This window comes from Musca autumnalis, unplaced genomic scaffold (genome assembly GCF_047663935.1).
Source record: "Musca autumnalis isolate F117 unplaced genomic scaffold, ASM4766393v1 scaffold_2, whole genome shotgun sequence".
NCBI classification, from domain to species: domain Eukaryota; kingdom Metazoa; phylum Arthropoda; class Insecta; order Diptera; family Muscidae; genus Musca; species Musca autumnalis.
The window spans coordinates 226332306-226352290 of NW_027411755.1; the positions used below are offsets into that span (position 1 = coordinate 226332306).

Genomic DNA, 19985 nt, shown 5'->3' on the forward strand with positions numbered 1-19985 from the left:
CTGGCGTCCACACATATAATTGACTATCCAACGTTTCAAGCTCAAACAGCGTGGAGTGCATGACTGTATTAAAGGCTTTTGATAAGTCAAGCGCCACCATCACTGTTCTATCGCACGGCCGTCTCTGGTTGAGTCCTTGATAAATATGTGTGGTAATGGCGTGCAGCGCAGTTGTCGTGATGTTCTGCTTACTGAATCCATGCTGATGATCGGCAACAGATGATTTAACCACTTATGCTCGCCGACCAGCCTGTTAATTTCCAGTGTCAGCTCCCTGACTCTGGGGTCATTGGGGTCGGTTCGGCGAAGCTCATCACGCTCATTTGCTAATCCCGTCGCCTCAGCTGGGAAGTTTGGTCTTACTTCGTATATTCGACCAGCAGGGACATGGCGAGCGGCTGCAGTGATGATGACCCGGAACGTCCTTTCCGCTACCCGAACATCAGAAGGATTGGGCAGTTCTCTGAAGCGGTGATTGGTGAACTCTCTGAAACCCGGCCAATCAGCTTTCTTATGATTGACGAATGTGCGGCGTTCAGAGGTAATGAAATCGGGTGTTCTGCTAATGGAGACAATTATGGGGAGATGGTCTGATCCAAGGGAAATGACGGGTTGCCAAGTAACGTCATTTGTCAGACCAGGTGACACGATGGTTAGTCTTGCGAGGTGTGACACTCTCCTCTAATTCTGGTAGGGGCGTCCTCATTGACCGTGCAAAAACTAGATCTGTCAATGTGCTCAGCCAGCGCTGTACCTCTCTGGTCGTTTCCGAGGGCCGAATGACACATCTCATGATGCGCATTAAAGTCCCCCAGGACCAGACGATTATGACCTTCCAAAAGCGGGCTAATGTTAGGCACGTAATCTGAGATACAGCTATTTCTCGGCGGGATGTATACGTTCGCAACTCTATCTCGGCAGTTCCACACCTGATTGCTACCCCCATACATTCCGGGTCATTAGAGGCAGGCTCAAGCGAGATAGGTCTGTATTGGACAGACTGGAGCGATCTTTCCTTAGCACATCACAATGTTGTAAGCTACTGTTATTGTTCAGCTTAGTTTCTTGCACCGCAGCGACCTTGATGTTCTTCCGACTCATGAAATATACTATTTCCTCGATCTTACCTCGGAGTCCATTGCAATTAAATTGCAAAAAGGATGTATTCTCTGGGATTGGGACAACAACGGCTGGTGTTAAAGGTTGCGTGTGCGGTTGTTGTCGAGGGGACTGCGTGGGAGTTTCGTAGTCAGACGACGAGGGAGTTTCGTAATCCGACGACGACTCACTGGGGACTGAGTTCACGCAGCATGCAGCAACATAGTCTCTGTCGTAGTCCCTCACGTAGACAAGTCCAGAGCAACCCCTTAGATGCACCCACTCCTGACATCTATTGCATCTCACCGAAGGTTGGATGTGGGTGAAGATGCGGATGTGACAAACTGAGCACAGATATATTGGTTCTAGGTTTTCCTCCGTCCCGGCACGGACCAAAAGAATTCGGAGCAGGCATTCCGGGATATGCTGCTCCCAACACAAAAAAACGAAACAAATACAAACATATGTACACTGAGGTGGCTGCCGCTGGCCGGAACGATGATTTTGTGTTGTTCCGGGTAAATCCGGTTCGAAAGAACCCGCTGACGTGGGATTGCTATGTTTGTTGTCAAAATTTATTAACAGAATTCTGAATGGCCGACCTTATGTAGGCCTTGGTCAAAAAAATTTAGCTACAATTCTCAAAATTCCGAAAATCGGGAGGTACCGTTGTTGGAAGCTAAAACAAAACATGGACCTATGTATATAGAGAATTTTTGGTGGAGAAGCTATGTGGCCTCAAATGTAAAATAACATGGAAATTGCTAAAATCCTCAAAATACCTAAAATCGGGAGATACCGTTATATGGCGGCTATACCAAAAAATGAGCATATGTTGACAATTTTTGGAGGATATGTTTTGTGATCACTATGAACTTCAACTGTCAAAGTACACATAGTTCGGTTAAAAATTATTGCTATAATCTTCAAAATACCGAAAATCCGGAGGAAATGGCTATACCAAAACATGGACATATGGTGACAATTTTTGGTGGAAATATTTTGTGAATGTAAACATAGCATTATATGGAGTCTATACCAATATAGCTCATCTTTGAACTTGACCTGTCTATGACAAAAAGACAATCAGTTATATAGCGAACTAGCTTAATTATTATGCGAGAGATACATAATGCGAAAGATACGGGCGATATATTTATAAGTAGCTGACGATCTGAACAAAGAACCTGACATACGTCAGATGGTTCAGGTAGACAATAAGCAGACCCAAACAGATGCATGGCTTAAATCAAAACAACCGGGTACGCCAACAACACCTGTGTTGAAAAGAGGCACAAAAACTTGAAGCCCGAAGGAGAATAAGACAAAAAAGAAGAAAGAAGTCCTACCCAAAATTAACGAGCAGGAGTCTATAAAAACATCGGAAGAAGCCACCGATGAAAACGTGGGAAGATCTGATACCGTACACAAGGCAGCTGACTGGAATAAAGTCCAACCAAGGTCTAGAAGGAAAAGGAGAGCCAATAAACCACATGCTTTAATAACTAAATCATGTGGAGATTCCTCATATTCAGACATTCTGAAGCAAGTAATAAGTAAAGCAAAGCTGGCTGTTCTAGGCAAAAATGTGAAAACAATTATGAAAACAGAGAAAAGTGAAGTATTGTTGGAACTAAATAAACCAGTAAACCGGGATACAAATGACTTTAGGAAAGCCATCGAAAATGTATTAGGCCCAGCAACTGAAGCGCGTGTCTTAACCCAGAAAGTACAAATATAAATTAAAGATTTAGTGTGTCTACTAAAGAGGATATTCTACAAGCTATTAGCGACTTTTCGGACGCAATATGCAATAAAGTCTTTAAGAAAGGTCCATAGAGGTACACAAACTGCTACAGTTTTCTTAAACTCCCCGGTTGCTAACATTCTTTTAGAGAAAAGAATAGTACGGATTGGATGGGCGGACTGTTGAATACGTGAAAAGTTGATGCCAAAAAGGTGTAATGCCTAGACTTTGGACACACGGCAGCTAGATGTAAAAACCCGTACGACAATTCAGGTCGCTGCATTTGCTGTGGAGAAGCTGGTCATAGGGTTGCTACTTGTAAAAACCCTCCCAAGTGTATGCTTTGTAAGGATCCATTGGTAGATCGTAGCCACATCACTGGATCGACTGTGTGTCCGAGATACAAGGATGCTCTACGCCAACTTAGATGAGCTCTATGAAATTATTACAAATATATTTAAATCATTGTGAAGCTGCTCAAGATTTTTTAAAACAGAAAGTTCGAGAACTAGAGGTGAATGTAGCAATTATTAGCGAGCCATACAAGAACATCAGCTCACCAAATTACAATAAGTAGCAACGTGTAGAACACGAGAGAGGTATCGGGAGAAAAGATGAGAGGAGAAACGTCTTTTGGCAGGAAAAAGAGAGAGATGGAAAAGCGGGAGTGTGAACAAATCGAGATGTACAGGAGACAGCATGAAGTCCGAAAATTCTACCAAAGAGTGAAACATCAAACAGATGGCTTTGGTACAGGCACATCCTCCTGTAGAGACCAGCAAGGTAATCTGGTAACAGATCCAGATAGCGTGATCAGGATATGGAAGGAACATTTCTCCAATCTGCTGGTATCCAATAGTAGCAATAAAAACAGCAATCAACCCGCTGAAGAATAATAAAGAAGAAGGAGCCGATGGCTTACCAGCTAGTTAGCACCATCTGGCAGGAAGAACGCGTACCCGACGATTGGAACCTGAGCATCCTATGTCCCGTCCACAAGAAAGGAGATAAGACTGTATGCTCCAACTATAGGGGCATAAGTCTTCTCCCTATTACCTATAAGATAGTGTCAGGGATATTGTGCGAACAACTTAAGCCAATGGTCAACGAAATAATTGGACCATACCAATGTGGCTTTAGACTTGGCAAGTCCACCATTGACCAGATATTTACCCTGCGGCAAATCCTGGAGAAGACCCAAGAGATGCAGATCGACACATGTCACTTTTTTGTCGATTATAAAGCAGCATTCGATTGTCCCCTCCGATCAAAAGTATTCCATGCAATGTCTGAATTTGGTATCCCCGCAAAGCTCATTCGGCTTTGTAAGATGACTTAAACTGATACTAGGTCCTCAGTTAAAATTGGAAAGAACCTCTCCGAACAGTTCAGTACTAAAAGAGGTTTCAGACAAGGAGACAGCCTTTCGTGTGACCTATTCAACATTTTGCTGGAAATGGTAATACGAGATGCAAATGCCAAACGAAATGGCACAATTTACACCAATAGCCACATGTTACTTGCTTATGCTGATGACATAGACTTCATGGGACGATCAGTAAAGGAAGTAACTGATACCTTTAGGAAGGTCGAATCAGAATCTGCGAAAGTGGGTCTGGCGGTAAACGGCGAAAATACCAAATTGATGGTGTCGACGCGTCCATTGAGCTCGGACCAACTGTGGAAGTTGGTACCTATAATTTTGAGGTAGTTAAAGACTTCGTCTACCTCGGCACTGCCATAAACACAACAAACAACATCAGATGTGTAATAAAAAGAATAATTGTATTGGCCAACAGATGGTACTATGGTTTAAGAAAGCAATTTAAAAACAAAGCCACATATCGTCAAACAAAAATAACGATATACAAAACGCTGATATTACCCGTGCTAATGTATGGCTCCGAAGCATGGATACTTGCGCAAACAGATAAGGCAGTACTTGGTGTGTTTCAGAGGAAAATTCTTCGAAAGATCTACGGGCAGATTTGCGTTGACGATGAATATCGACGTCGTATGAACCACGAGTTATATCAGCTATACAAAGACATGAATATGGTTAAACATATCGAGATGCAACGATTGCGTTGGATAGGCCATATCATAGGAATGAGCTATGATGAACCCGCTAAAAAGGCGTCGGAATACATGCCACATGGCGATGCACGCAGAATCGGCAGGCCTAAGCTTCGATGGAGCATACTAGTGGATGAAGAAATGAAATGGCGCGGTATTCCAGAAAGCGAAGCAAAAAACAGAGAGAATTGGAGATCTTTTCTTAGTTCGGTCTATGGAACAAATGTTCTGTAATGGGCCAGCTAAGTAGTAAGTAATACAGGTGGTCAGTATCTACAAAAGGTAGATGGACGTATTCACTAATACGGATCTAAATCTAAATTTTTTTCTAACCCAATTTCTCTCCGGACATGGATGCTTCCGGTCCTATTTATATCGTTTTGGCCTGGATCGCTCCCCTACTTGCACTTGCTGTGTTGAAGACACTTATAATGTTTATCATGTTTTTTTTCTGATCAAGAATTTATATACTTTATAGGGTCGCAAACGTATATTTCAATGCGTTACAAACAAAAAAACAAACTTCAGATATCCTCCATACCACAGTGAAGGGAATAAAAAACATGTTATTCCAAATTTGGAAAAGTAACGCAACAGATAGAGAGGAATGGACATCTTTCTGCATTTTGGCTTAATGGGACAAATGTTCTGAAGAGGGCCAACTTAGTACGTTGGATTTTATTTATCGTTGTATTAACTTCTTGGCGTTTACAACATACTGTACCCAGAAACAGTTCTCCCAAAGCCCATCACTGATTACAATATTATTCTGGTTCTTACATGCATACATACATAGTATAGTAGTAGTGCTATGTACATATGTATGTATGCGTAAAACAATAAAATATTACACATTTAAGTAGGGATTTTAGTTAATAGCTTTATACGCGTCCATGGCCTCCATGTGTGTGTATACACAACCGTAAACTGTCAGCAGCATAATTGTCAATCAATGTGTTATCGACTTGATAAACTTGAACTTCTCAAAGCTAAGCGTAAATTTATCAAGTGGTCCTACTAAAACAAATAACACCTAAACACGATGGTCAAACTCCTCAGAGGATCGAAGAGACAAGGAGTATGTGTGCAGTGCGCGCCTCTGATACCTATTTAGACTAATTTTTTGTTGTGATTCATTTCTTATGACGGTTTGTTAGCCGGCCGTACTAAAACAATGTGACTGTCATGCAAGTGTAAATGTGCGTGACGTGACTAACTCAAGTTGCATTTATACCAACATTGCAACACGTAACATGGCAGCCATGACTGTGTTCTTGTGTTTGCTCTTGGAATTACGAACTATTTTCCAAGTAAATTGTTTACTTCGTCACTGATTGAAGAACGAAGGAGAAGTGAAGTGCAACATGACAAGAAATAACTGAAGAAAGAATGCACCAAACTTCTTCAGGTGAGGGTCTTTGAATTCATTGTCGCAATTATGCCCTATTTTAGCACCTTGTCAATCATTCATTCATTGGTGTCCATCTTTTGGACGACGGGACAAACGTACTGTGTTGTAAGTACATGTGTACGACAACAACAAATTGTTTTGAAAACGTTTTACCCATGTCACCTCTTCTTCTTCGGCTTTGCTTTATTCGTAGCTTGGTTTTGTGGCATAATGAATTTGATGTGATGTACGTCACAAATGTGACTTGGCGGACTGACTGATTGAAAGCTCGCATAAATACCAGGTGTGTAAATGTCCAAACATGTGTATACGTGATTACCAGTGTAAAGTGTGTTCAATACATGGCCCATAGGATTGGCCATATATACGATAAAAGCTGTGTCCTTTTATTCGATCTATTTTTATACCCTACACCACTATGTGGGGAGGGTATTATAAGTTGGTTTTGGCCAAAAAGTTTGTAACGCATCGAAATAATGGTCGTAGACCCATACATATATATATCAAAATGAATGTCTCGACGAGCTGAGTCGATCTGGCTATGTGTGTCCGTCCGTCCGTCCGTCCGTCTGTCCGTCTGTCCGTCTGTCCATCTAAACCTTGTAATCACGCTACAGGTCGCAATTTTGATCGGATCGTCACGAAATTTTGCATGTTGATAGGGGTCCCGGAGGGGAAGAAGCCTATTGATTTTGGTGATGGTCGGATAATATTTAGGGGTCGGAAAGGGCAAAAAACTTAGGTGGATAAAATGACAACGTTTTTTTCCAAAGCGAATATCTCAGCTTCTATACGGGATATACCAAAAGCAAAACCTGACAATGAAAGAAGAAAATATCACCTTTCTAATGATGTAAAGCAGGTGCTCGTAGGTAATCAAACAACGAAGATATAACAATAGTAGCAAATAAAACCCCAATTTTCATTTTTGCGATTTTAACTATATTGACGAATATCACAGCTTTGGTTGAAAACTTTCCAAAAGCAAAGTCTGACTATGAAAGTAGAAGATCCCGTCTTCACAGTGATGCAAACTAGGTCGGCGTAGGTAACCAAATAACGGAGATATCGCAATAGTCGGTAATACATCCCATTTTTCTATTTTCTTGTAATCACGCTACAGGTCGCAATTTTGATCGGATCGTCACGAAATTTTGGGGGTTAATGGGGGTCCCAAAGAGAAAGAAGCCTATTGATTTTGATGATGGTCGGATAATATTCAGGGGTGGAATGGGCAAACACTTATTTGGAGAAAGGTCAACGTTTTATTTCAAAGCCAATATCTCTGTTTATTTAAGAGGTACATCTAAAGCAAAACCTGGCAAGGAAAGTAGAAAATATCACCTTTACAAGGATGTAAAGCAGGTTGTCGTAGGTGGTCAAATAGCAGAGATATGGCAATAGTCGATAATGCGTCCTATTTTCCAATTTTTTTTGTAATCACGGTTTTTTTGTAATCGGTCGCAATTTTCATCGGATCGTCACGAATTTTTTGGGAGTTGATGCGGGTCCCACAGAGGAAGAAGCCTATTTAGTTTGGTGATGGTCGGATAATATTCAGGAGTCGGAATAAGCGAAAAGCTTATATGGAGAAATGTCAACGTTTTTTATGCGAATATCTCCGCTTCTGGTTGGAGTATTCCAAAAGGCAGAAGAAAAGATCTCGTTTATATTGATGCAAAGTATGTTGGCGTAAGTGAGCAAACCGAGATATTGCAAAATTCAGTAATATACCCAATATTTCCATTTTTTGTAATCACGCTACCAGTTGGAATTTTGATCGGATAGTGACAAAATTTTTGGGGGTAGATGGGGGCCCCACAGAGGAAGAAGCCTATTGATTTTGGTGATAGTCGGATAATATTTAGGGGTCGGAATGGGGAAAAACTCATTTGGAGACAAATTCAAAGTTTTTTTCTTTGTGAATATATCGGCTTCTAGTGGGGTATACCAACGGCAAAGCCTGTCTATGGAAGAAGAAAATATTACCTTTACATTGGTGTAAAGCAGGTTGGCGAAGGTGGTCAAACAAGGGAGATACCACAATAGTCGGTAATGCATCCAATTCTTCCATTTTTTGCAATCAAGCTACAGGTCGTAATTTTGATCGGATGGTCACGTAATTTTGGTTGCTTATGGGGGTCCCAGAGAGAAAGAGGCATATTATTTTTGGTGGTAGTCGGATTATATTCCCTAAAAGAAATGTTTACCAGTGAAAAGCTTATGCACAGGGGTAGTGGTGTAGGGTATCACATGGTCGGCTCCGTCCCGACTATAGCCTTTGCTCACTTGTTTAATAATTGTTTTAAAATGTTAGTAGATGTTGCCTTTTAACGCAAATTTTGATAGTTGCGTAAATAGAAACCATGCCAAGCAGTTCAAGGAGGATATATGGAAGACTACCGTCTAGCCATGTTTGAAACATCGGACAATAAATTACATGTGTGGACGCCAGTCGTTTGTGGAATTCAGAAACAAGAAAGAGTGAAGTAGGAAGTTCCCCAAGCCGGGGTGATATCTCCGGAACCGTTTAACCTCTACCCTTCTGAAATTCCACACCCTCCAGACGGCATAGATACCGTAAGGCATGCGGATGATTGTAAGATCTTGACATTGGGTCCTATCGTCAATGACATACATAGATATGTGATAAGTTAAAGATCTACATAGCTGAGGTAGCAGAATTCCTTCATCTAAGAAATATAAAAATATTCGCCACTAAACCCACTGCCACACTGCTCACCTGAAAGGCACCCACTGAACATATTGATCGATGCTCATTCCGACCACTAACTACCCCAAAATATTGGGTGTAATGTTCGATAACATGTTTAAATCGACCGCACCAGCCAAAGCTATTTGCGATAAGAAAAAAGGTAGGAACAATGTTCTCAACTCGCAGGTCGGCAGCACTTGACAAAGAAGCCTTGTTGACCTCTTATTAAACAATAGGCTGGTCTGTGGTAAGATATAGCGAGACACCTTGCTAATGTTAGCGCTACGCAGTGAAAGAATATTCAAATCTGCCGCTTTCATGACATCAGTGGACCATCTACATGGAGAGACGAATGTTTTACAAGGGGATGTGGTCGATGCAGTACCTGCTTGGGTGTTATCGCTGTCAGCATGTCACGATTTAGTAGACAGGCTTCCCTCTCCATGACGTTAGGAGATATCTTCATGATCTAGAGACAAAGAGAAAGAGAGAGAGAGAGAGAGGAGTCCAAACGAGAACCACTAGAGTCTAGACCAACGACTCTATTAGGCAGGCTTGGATAGGACTAACACCGAAGGCAGTACGAAGATACAGTGTGAATGCCGTACTTGGATACCACCATCGCAGCAGAATAACAGCAAACACGAATGGTTTCAGCCCAGTAAAAATCCGGCCGATGCAGCCGCCTCAACTCGTATTGGATATGAATTGACGGCGCGATACCCAACACATGCCCCGTATGTGGGTTGGAACCACACCCAGTTAACCCCCCTCACCAGTCACCTGATTCTTTATGGACAAAGTCAGACCAGCAGAAGTGACGAGCTAGCAAATTAATGAACCACCCTTAAGTGTTGATATATTGAGGCCCCTTTCTTTTAGAAAGGGTCTATAGAAGCACCCTTTCTTTTAGAAAGGGTCTATAGGAGCACCCTTTCTTTTAGAAAGGGTCTATAGGAACACCCTTTCTTTTAGAAAGGGTCTATAGGAGCACCCTTTCCTTTAGAAAGGGTCTATAGGAGCACCCTTTCTTTTAGAAAGGGTCTATAGGAACACCCTTTCTTTTAGAAAGGGTCTATAGGAACACCCTTTCTTTTAGAAAGGGTCTATAGGAGCACCCTTTCTTTTAGAAAGGGTCTATAGGAGCACCCTTTCTTTTAGAAAGGGTCTATAGGAGCACCCTTTCTTTTAGAAAGAGTCTATAGGAGCACCCTTTCTTTTTGAAAGGGTCTATAGAAGCACCCTTTCTTTTAGAGAGGGTCTATAGAAGCACCCTTTCTTTTAGAAAGGGTCTATAGAAGCAGCCTTTCTTTTAGAAAGGGTCTATAGAAGCCCCCTTTTTTTCGAAAGGGTCTATAGAAGCAACCTTTCTTTTAGAAAGTGTCTATAGAAGCACCCATTCTTTTAAAAAGGGTCTATAGAAGCACCCTTTCTTTTAGAAAGGGTCTATAGAAGCACCCTTTCTTTTAGAAAGGGTCTATAGAAGCGCCCTTTCTTTTAGAAAGGGTCCATAGAAGCACCCTTTCTTTTAGAAAGGGTCTATAGATGCACCCTCTCTTTTAGAACGGGTCTATAGAAGCACCCTTTCTTTTAGAAAGGGTCTATAGAAGCACCCTTTCTATTAGAAAGGGTCTATAGAAGCACCCTTTCTTTTAGAGAGGGTCTATAGAAGCACCCTTTCTTTTAGAAAGGGTCTATAGAAGCAGCCTTTCCTTTAGAAAGGGTCTATAGAAGCATCTTTTCTTTTAGAAAGGGTCTATAGAAGCCCCCTTTTTTTCGAAAGGGTCTATAGAAGCAACCTTTCTTTTAGAAAGTGTCTATAGAAGCACCCTTTCTTTTAAAAAGGGTCTATAGAAGCACCCTTTCTTTTAGAAAGGGTCTATAGAAGCACCCTTTCTTTTAGAAAGGGTCTATAGAAGCGCCCTTTCTTTTAGAAAGGGTCCATAGAAGCACCCTTTCTTTTAGAAAGGGTCTATAGAAGCACCCTCTCTTTTAGAACGGGTCTATAGAAGCACCCTTTCTTTTAGAAAGGGTCTATAGAAGCACCCTTTCTATTAGAAAGGGTCTATAGAAGCACCCTTTCTTTTAGAGAGGGTCTATAGAAGCACCCTTTCTTTTAGAAAGGGTCTATAGAAGCAGCCTTTCTTTTAGAAAGGGTCTATAGAAGCACCTTTTCTTTTAGAAAGGGTCTATAGAAGCACCCTTTCTTTTAGAAAGGGTCTATAGAAGCACCCTTTTTTTAGAAAGGGTCTATAGAAGCAACCTTTCTTTTAGAAAGTGTCTATAGAAGCACCCTTTCTTTTAAAAAGGGTCGATAGAAGCACCCTTTCTTTTAGAAAGGGTCTATAGAAGCACCCTTTCTTTTAGAAAGGGTCTATAGAAGCGCCCTTTCTTTTAGAAAGGGTCCATAGAAGCACCCTTTCTTTTAGAAAGGGTCTATAGAAGCACGCTTTTTCAGAAAGGGTCAAACGAAGCACCATTTCTTTTTTAAAATATCTATAGAAGCACCCTTTTTTCAGAAAGGATCTATAGAAAAGGGTCTATATAGCCACGTGTTTCTGCTGATTACCATCGTGGGACCAGATGGTATATTCTCAATACCATCCTTTGTGGTATCATCGTCATCTTCGCTTGTATTGGATACCAACAATTTGGAGTAATGATCTTTCCATATTCTGAGCACACTATATGTATCCGTTACGAAATTACCTTGCTGATGTCTACAGAAGGATGTGTCCTTTTCTCCCGGTGGAGAGGTCTCAATACCATCCTTTGTGGTATCATCGTCATCTTCGCTTGTATTGGATACCAACAATTTGGAGTAATGATCTTTCCATATTCTGAGCACACTATATGTATCCGTTACGAAATTACCTTGCTGATGTCTACAGAAGGATGTGTCCTTTTCTCCCGGTGGAGAAACAAAATATATTTTTACTTAACAGGACCTATTAGTCCTTGTTTCAATTGCATTTCATATTATTTTTAAAATACTGCAATTTATGAAAACTTAAGAACAATATTTTGAATATTTTGTCCACCCTCACAATTGCTGCCAGTGGATTTGCAAATGAAGCCATGAGTAACTTCGCAAGCCTTCGCCGAACCATCCTTGGTTAAAACACAATTATTGGGATCATCAGCATTTAAAATGTCTGCGGCTTCAGCATCATCGATTTTAATTTTGAAAAATTCCTCAGTCAAAGATGGTATGACATTGGTGAGATCAACAGCCACATCGGATCGAAGCCAAAATTCGGGAATTGGATCTATATAAGAAACAAAAGGACATTAATATACATATGTATGTGTATGTACTTATTATATTGCATAAGGATAAGATAAAGACCTGTTTCTCTAAGACGATTCGAATACAAATTCTATCGAATTACTACTAAACCCTGTTGGTGTAGAAAAAGTTTGATTGAAAAAAATGAATCAAATATTTTTTTCAAAAAAACAACGAATTTGTATTCAAATAGCCATGGTTTTTCAACTCACCAAATGATTGCTTAAGATATTCATTCAATAGTTCATCGCCAGTAAATTGTCTGAAGGATAACAGGTTGAGATTTCTGGATTTACATTCAGCATAAGATTGTTGCCAGGAGAACTAAAAATGAAAGTTAAAATAAAAATATATTGAATTTTATGTTAATTTAGAATTGTAGAGGAAAATGATACGTGTAGGGCAAATTTCTTGATGTAGATTTCAAAATTTAATCGCTTGGAAAACTTTTTCTTTTATAAAGATTTTTTATTTTTATTTAGTTTCCCTATCGACTTTACGAGGTAGGTCCTTGTAAGTACCATTCCTCACAAGTTTCCTTGCCTTTTGTTCCATTTCAATATAATAAGTTGCGTTATCAGTTTTAAACCATTTTGTTAATGGCGCACTTTCAGCAAACTCCTGTAAGCCTACAAAGGCTATGAGCACAATTATCCAAACGCCTCCCATGATGGTTTCCTCTTAACTGAGCTGGAAACAACACTGCTTGCATTTATTTTTATATGTACATATGTATATTAAAAAAGTAAAGCGTTGAATTGTTTTTATCAAAATATGTGGTTTTATAATTAAAACATACATACATATACTTAGGGAAGCCCAATGATTTTTTTTTTGCAAAATTCTTTAATTTATCTGAAATAAAGAAAAAACAAACAACAACAAAAATGTTTTTGTCGTTTAATGTATGATAATTGTATAATACAAAATTTAAATTATAATTTTTGATTAAAACGTTCGCTTAGTATTTGTAAAGAATTTTTCGAGATAGCACATGGAATAAAACAATCAAATCAAAAGAGGGTTCCCTAAAGCGATTACTTTCTGTGCCCTATACCACTACGTGGGGAAGTTAAATTGCGTTTGTTGTTGTTTGGTCCATATTGATAAATTGATAATTCTTTGATCCTTACTGTGGTTTGTATGGTGAAAAGGATACTCAAAGAGTTGGTGTCATTTTTATCAGTGGGAGATTTCTGACTACGTTCATTGATCTTAATGCAAGGTTCTTTAGTAAAACTCTCTCGCAGGACACACCATATGACATTTGTGTTAATCCAACTGAAACAGATAGGTACTATTCACCAGGAAAATAAATAAAAAGAAAACTTTGTACCGTCAATACTGGAGGTTGTACAGGTAGGTGTAAAATGGAGGAACACCGAAGAACGCACAATAAAAGGCTGGATGGCGCTATATTCCTGCAATAACTCCATAGCCAAAAGCTGCGCCACATGTAACTCACACGTTAACAAGTGAGAACGGCTCACAGTAGCTCAGAATTGTTTTTTCCTGGTCAAAATTCTGTAACATTTGAACGGATAGAGATATTTATACCCTACACTACTATGTGGGGAGGGTATTATAAGTTGGTTTTGGCCAAAAAGTTTGTAACGCATCGAAATAATGGTCGTAGACCCACACTTATATATATCAAAACAAGTGAGAAAAGGCTATAGTCGGTACGGGGCCGATTATCACTCAAAAGCATTTATTTTATGGAGATATGAAAGTTTTCACCTATCTGGCTTTTATACCAAATGACTTAAGGCGAACTGAACCAAAATAATTAATATTTAATTTTATATTTGACTACTGTCGACATCACCAACATCAATAGGCTTCTATCTCTGTGAGAAAATTTCGTGATGATCCGATCAAAATTCCGACCTGTAGTGTGATTGCAGAAAAAGTGGAAAAAATGGATGCATTAACGACCATTGCGATATCTCTATTATTTGACTACCTACGCCAACCTACTTTTCATAATTTCAAAGATGGGATTTTCTACTTTCTTAGTCAGGCTTTGCTTTTAGAAGGCCTCCAACCAAAGGTGTCATATCCGTCATTATTATTAAAATCGCAAAAATGAGAAGTTGGGTTTTATTAGCGACTATTGCGATATCTTCGTTGTTAGACTACCTACGACAACCTACGTTACATTGTTGTAAAGTTGATATTTTATACTTTCATTGCCAGGTTTTGCTTTTTGTAGACCCGTTATAGACGCTGAGATATTTGCTTTGGAATAAAATGTTGACTTTTTCTCCAAATAAAGTTTTTGCTCACTCCGACCCCTAAATATTATCCGACCATCATTAAAATCAATAGGCTTCTTCCTCTGTGAGACCATCATTAACCCTCGAAATTTCGTGACGATCCGATCAAAATTGCGCCCAGTAGCGTGATTTTCAAAAAAAATGGGATGGGACCCCTAAATATTATCCGACCATCACCAAAATTAATAGGCTTCTTCCCCTCCGGGACCGCCCTCCGGCGATATTTTCTACTTTTATTGTCAGGTTTTGCTTTTGGTATACCCCGTATAGAAGCTGAGATATTCGCTTAGAAAAAAAAAACGTTGTCTTTTTATCCACATAAGTTTTTTGCCCATTACGACCCCTAAATATTATCCGACCATCACCAAAATTAATAGGCAATGAAAGTAGAAAATATCACCTTTCTAACGATGTAAAGTAGGTTCCCGTGGGTGATCAAACAACGAAGATATCACAATAGTCGCAAATTAAAACCCAAATTTTCATTTTTGTTATAATGACGAATATCACAGCTTTGGTTGGATACTTCAAAAAAGCAAAGCCTTACTATGAAAGTAGAAGATCCCATTTTTACAATGATGCAAACTAGGTCGGCGTAGGTGACCAAATAACGGAGATATCGCAATATTCGATAATACATCCCATTTTTTTGAAAATCACGCTACTGGGCGCAATTTTGATCGGATCGTCACGAAATTTCGAGGGTTAATGATGGTCTCACAGAGGAAGAAGCCTATTGATTTTAATGATGGTCGGATAATATTTAGGGGTCGGAGTGAGCAAACACTTTATTTGGAGAAAAAGTCAACATTTTATTCCAAAGCAAATATCTCAGCGTCTATAAGGGGTCTACAAAAAGCAAAACCTGGCAATGAAAGTATAAAATATCAACTTTACAACAATGTAACGTAGGTTGTCGTAGGTAGTCTAACAACGAAGATATCGCAATAGTCGCTAATAAAACCCAACTTCTCATTTTTGCGATTTTAATAATAATGACGGATATCACACCTTTGGTTGGAGGCCTTCTGAAAGCAAAGCCTGACTAAGAAAGTAGAAAATCCCATCTTTGAAATTATGAAAAGTAGGTTGGCGTAGGTAGTCAAATAATAGAGATATCGCAATGGTCGTTAATGCATCCATTTTTTCCACTTTTTCTGCAATCACACTACAGGTCGGAATTTTGATCGGATCATCACGAAATTTTCTCACAGAGATAGAAGCCTATTGATGTTGGTGATGTCGACAGTAATCAAATATAAAATTAAATATTAATTATTTTGGTTCAGTTCGCCTTAAGTCATTTGGTATAAAAGCCAGATAGGTGAAAACTTTCATATCTCCATAAAATAAATGTTTTCGAGTGAAAAGATTATTCACAGAGGTAGTGGTGTAGGGTATCACATAGTCGGCCCCGTACCGACTATAGCCTTTTCTCACTTGTTTCATAATTCTTTTTTGTTCGACAGATAACACTTTCAGCTTTCTGGTAAAACGGTAAATTCAATTCAAGTAGTTGCAGAGTAATTCAAGGTCAAATTTAAACTTTTGAGTTTTTTACTACGAGGGCTGAACGATAACTATATGGCCTAACAATGAAAACGCAAATACGAGTATTTACCATTAAAAATAGTTTTATTGTTTTCTTAAGTGGTGCCACCGTGGTGCAATGGTATGCACGACCGCCTTGCACGAAGAAGGTCGTGGGATCGATTCCCCGGTCAGTCAACATCAAAATTTTTAACGGTGGCAAAATTCCCCTCAGTACTGTTGGCGACATTTCCTGAGTATTTCAGCCATGTAAAACTTCTCTTCAAAGTGGTGTCCTAAGACACGCCGTTTGGACTCGGCGATAAACAGTAGGTCCCATATCATTGAGCTAATATAAATCGGGCTGCACTAATTCATATGAGAGAAGTCTCCCTTGTCCCGTATGGGATGTTTGTGGAACAATTATTATTAATACACTACGTACTGTGAGATCCCTTGACATCAATGGAAAGGTCAAGAGTTCCTCTTCGAAATAACACTTACTGGACCGAACTGGGTCTTCCGAGAATAAAGATACAGGCTGTACATTAACAATTTTTACAATTTTCACACAAAAGTTTTGGTCCAGTTAACAAGCTAAATATTTGTTGATCATCTTCTAAGATTGCGAGCTTCTTCTTTGTCATGAACTCAAACCTAATTTAAAATATTCCGTCGATTGGGCTATTATTGCGACCTACAGTTCAGCTATAAAATAGGGTAAACATTTTGTATTTGGTCCATTTCACCTGCTAAATATTTCACGATCATCGCCAATTAAAATAGCGACTATTCTGATGTGAAACCGACCTCTATACAAATTTCGTCACGATCGGTCCATAATTGCGGTCTGGAGTTCGATTACAATTTATAATGGACAGACGGACATACGGACGGACGGATACACATAGCTGTATCGCTTTATATCGGCGAGATATGAAAAATGATATATAACATTGGGGGTCTACGACGAATATTTCGCGGTGTTACATGAATTGTTAGCAAAAAAACGTATAATACCCTTCCCACATTGTGGAGTAGGGTATAAAAGGGTTCCGCACAAACCATTTTGATTTTTTTTTCTTGAAAAAATCATATGAAACGAAAAATTTGTTTTTTTTTCCAAAAAAATATTTCCTGTTGCACGAATGAATGACCTTTTGCCTATTAATGACTAAAATAACTTTTATTCCATTTTAATATTGAAGAAGGTCCCGCACAAACCACATTTTACTTTTATGATATATGAAATAAAGTTATATATAATATAAATTATATATATGTAATGATATGAGTATAAAATTAATGAAAAACAAACGGTTATGTCATTTTTGTTATGTCGTGTGCCCCTATACCTTAATTTCAGATAAATATCGGCTTACAGTGACTTCAAAAAAATTTCCAAAATTTTGAAAAAATAAAAACTTTAAAAGCTTTTTGTGCGGCAGCTTTTTTATCGAATCAATTTATTATTAAGATTTTATGTAATCTTAGGTAAAAACTCATCAAAATATCATACAGGGATACGAGGTTGTAAAAAAGTCATAACCCTAATAAAGATATAACTTTATTCCATATACCATATAAAGTGGTTTGTGCGTGAACTTTTTCAATATATAGATGGAATAAGAGTTATTTTAGTTATTAAGGTAATTCATTCGTGCAACAGGAAATAATTTTTTGAGAAAAAAATAAGGAGGGTTGGCGTTTTTTATTTGGGATGACGACTTCTATTTTGTTTTTGAAAATAGTCAGGCTTAATCCCATAGTCGTTGTTTTAATATTTTATTAAAACAACTTTTTAATTTATTAGTGGGAAAAAATTGGCGATGTTTACCAAGGGGTAAGGCAGGGAAGACTTTAGTTTCAGATCTCGCCACAGATCTTCATCAGTTCCCTTGTTTCTTGTTTTTCAACAAGAAACTTTTTATACCCAAGTGTCAATTGCTCGCTCAAATAGATACGTGAGCAAAGAAACACTCTGATCGAGAATTTCTAAACTCGAGCAACTTCACTTGCAAACAAAACCAAATCTTTCCCTCTGCTATGCGTTCGTTGATTCTCGACGCAATAAACAACACGTATCTATTTGAGCGAGCAATTGACACTTGGGTATAAAAAGTTTCTTGTTGAAAAACAAGAAACAAGGGAACTGATGAAGATCTGTGGCGAGATCTGAAACTATAGTCTTACCTGCCTTACCCCTTGGTAAACATCGCCAATTTTTTCCCACTAATAAATTAAAAAGTTGTTTTAATAAAATATTAAAACAACGACTATGGGTTTAAGCCTGATTGTTTTGAAAAACGAAAAAAAGTATAATTTCATAGTATTTTTGCAAAACATTTTTGCTTTTTTGCCTATGGCCAAATTTATTGAAAATCAGTCTTACGACCACACTGTCAGAACTATAGAACGCTTTCTGAAATACCGCCCCTTTTCATCTCTTCATCCATTTGTTTGGGCCAGCTATTCCTTGGCCTGCCAATTCTGCGTGCACCGCCAAGCGGCCGGTATTTATACGCCTTTTAGGCGGGTTCATCTTCGCTCATTCTTATGATATGGCCTAGCCAACGCAATCGCTGCATCACGATACGTTTAACTATATTGATGTCGTTGTATATCAGATACAGCTCGTGGTTCATGCGACGTCGATATTCACCGTCAACGCAGATTGGTCCGTAGATCTTTCGAAGAATTTTTCTCTCAAACACACCAAGTACTGCCATGTCTGCTTGCGCAAGTACCCAGGCTACGGATCCATACATCAGCACGGGTAGTATCAGTGTTTTGTAGAGCGTTACTTTTGATTGACGAGATGTGGCTTTGTTTTTAAACTGCTTACCTTAACCGTCCGCACAATATCCCTGACACGATCTTGTAGGCAATAGGGAATAGACTTATGTCCCTATAGTTAGAGCATACAGTCTTGTCTCCTGTCCTGTGGACGGGGCACAGGATACTTAGGTTCCAATCGTGCCAGATGGTGCTAACTAGCTGATGCATACACCATATCAGCGTGTCGCCTCCGGTTTGAACAGCTCGGCTGGTAAGCCATCGGCTACTGCTGCCTTATTATTCTTCAGCCGATTTATTGCTGTCTTTTCCTCATCTTGGCTGTGCGGTATACATTCAACTCATCTTCTGGGATTGGATCTGTGATATCTTCGTCGTCTTCGCTGCTATTGGATACGAGCAGATTGGAGAAATGTTCCATCCATGTCCTGAGCACGCTATCTGTATCTGTTACCAGATTACCTTGGTGGTCTCTACAGAAGGATGTGCCTGTACCAAAGCCATCAGTTTTATGCTTGACCCTTTGGTAGAATTTCGGACTTCATTCTGGTTCCTGTACATCTCGTTTTTTTTTCACACTCCCGCTTTTCAATTTTTCTCTTTTTTTCCTGCGGAAAAGACGTTTCATCTCTCTCCTTTTCTCCCGATATCTCTCTCGTGCGCTACGAGTTGTGAGGAAACCTATATGCCGCATTTTTCTCTTCGGTAGCAGTACGACACTCCTGATCATACCATGGATTCCTTGGTGGAGATCTCTGGTATCCAAGTATGGACTTTTGCTGCTATTTGCGTGGAGTGGGCAATACTTTGCCATTGCGCTGATATGTTGTCGGGATGAGGAGTGCTTTGATTAAGCAATTTGGCTAGTTGAGTGGAATATGCTGTGGCTATCTGTTGTGATTGCAGCTTGCCAATGTCTAAATTTCGTGTTGTGTCTGTTCGTACTTTGTTTGCTACGTTTAACCGGGTGCTTATCTTTTCTGCAACAAGGTAGTGGTCCGAGTCTATGTTTGCTCCTCGGAACGAACGCACATCCAACACGC

At 39.4% G+C, this 19985-nt stretch overlaps 1 protein-coding gene across 1 annotated transcript; it reads right to left on the reverse strand.

Annotated features, from left to right (window-relative positions):
* Window positions 1-11979: 11979 nt before the first annotated feature.
* Window positions 11980-13040, reverse strand: LOC141393334 (uncharacterized). The gene is made up of 3 exons (XM_073966329.1): window positions 12881-13040; window positions 12550-12661; window positions 11980-12317 (listed from the first exon to the last, which is right to left on the reverse strand). The coding sequence occupies exons 1-3, from the start codon at window positions 13004-13006 to the stop codon at window positions 12049-12051; spliced, it is 507 nt and encodes a 168-aa protein (XP_073822430.1). The 5' UTR covers window positions 13007-13040; the 3' UTR covers window positions 11980-12048.
* Window positions 13041-19985: the final 6945 nt, after the last annotated feature.

Excerpts from the sequence above, each read along its gene's own strand:
- LOC141393334 (XM_073966329.1), bottom strand. The coding sequence starts at position 13,006 with ATGGGAGGCGTTTGGATAATTGTGCTCATAGCCTTTGTAGGCTTACAG. Across the intron at positions 12,662-12,880 it reads ATATTGAAATGGAACAAAAG|TTCTCCTGGCAACAATCTTA; the intron begins GCAAGGAAACTT and ends TTTCATTTTTAG. Across the intron at positions 12,318-12,549 it reads ATATCTTAAGCAATCATTTG|ATCCAATTCCCGAATTTTGG; the intron begins GTGAGTTGAAAA and ends TTTCTTATATAG.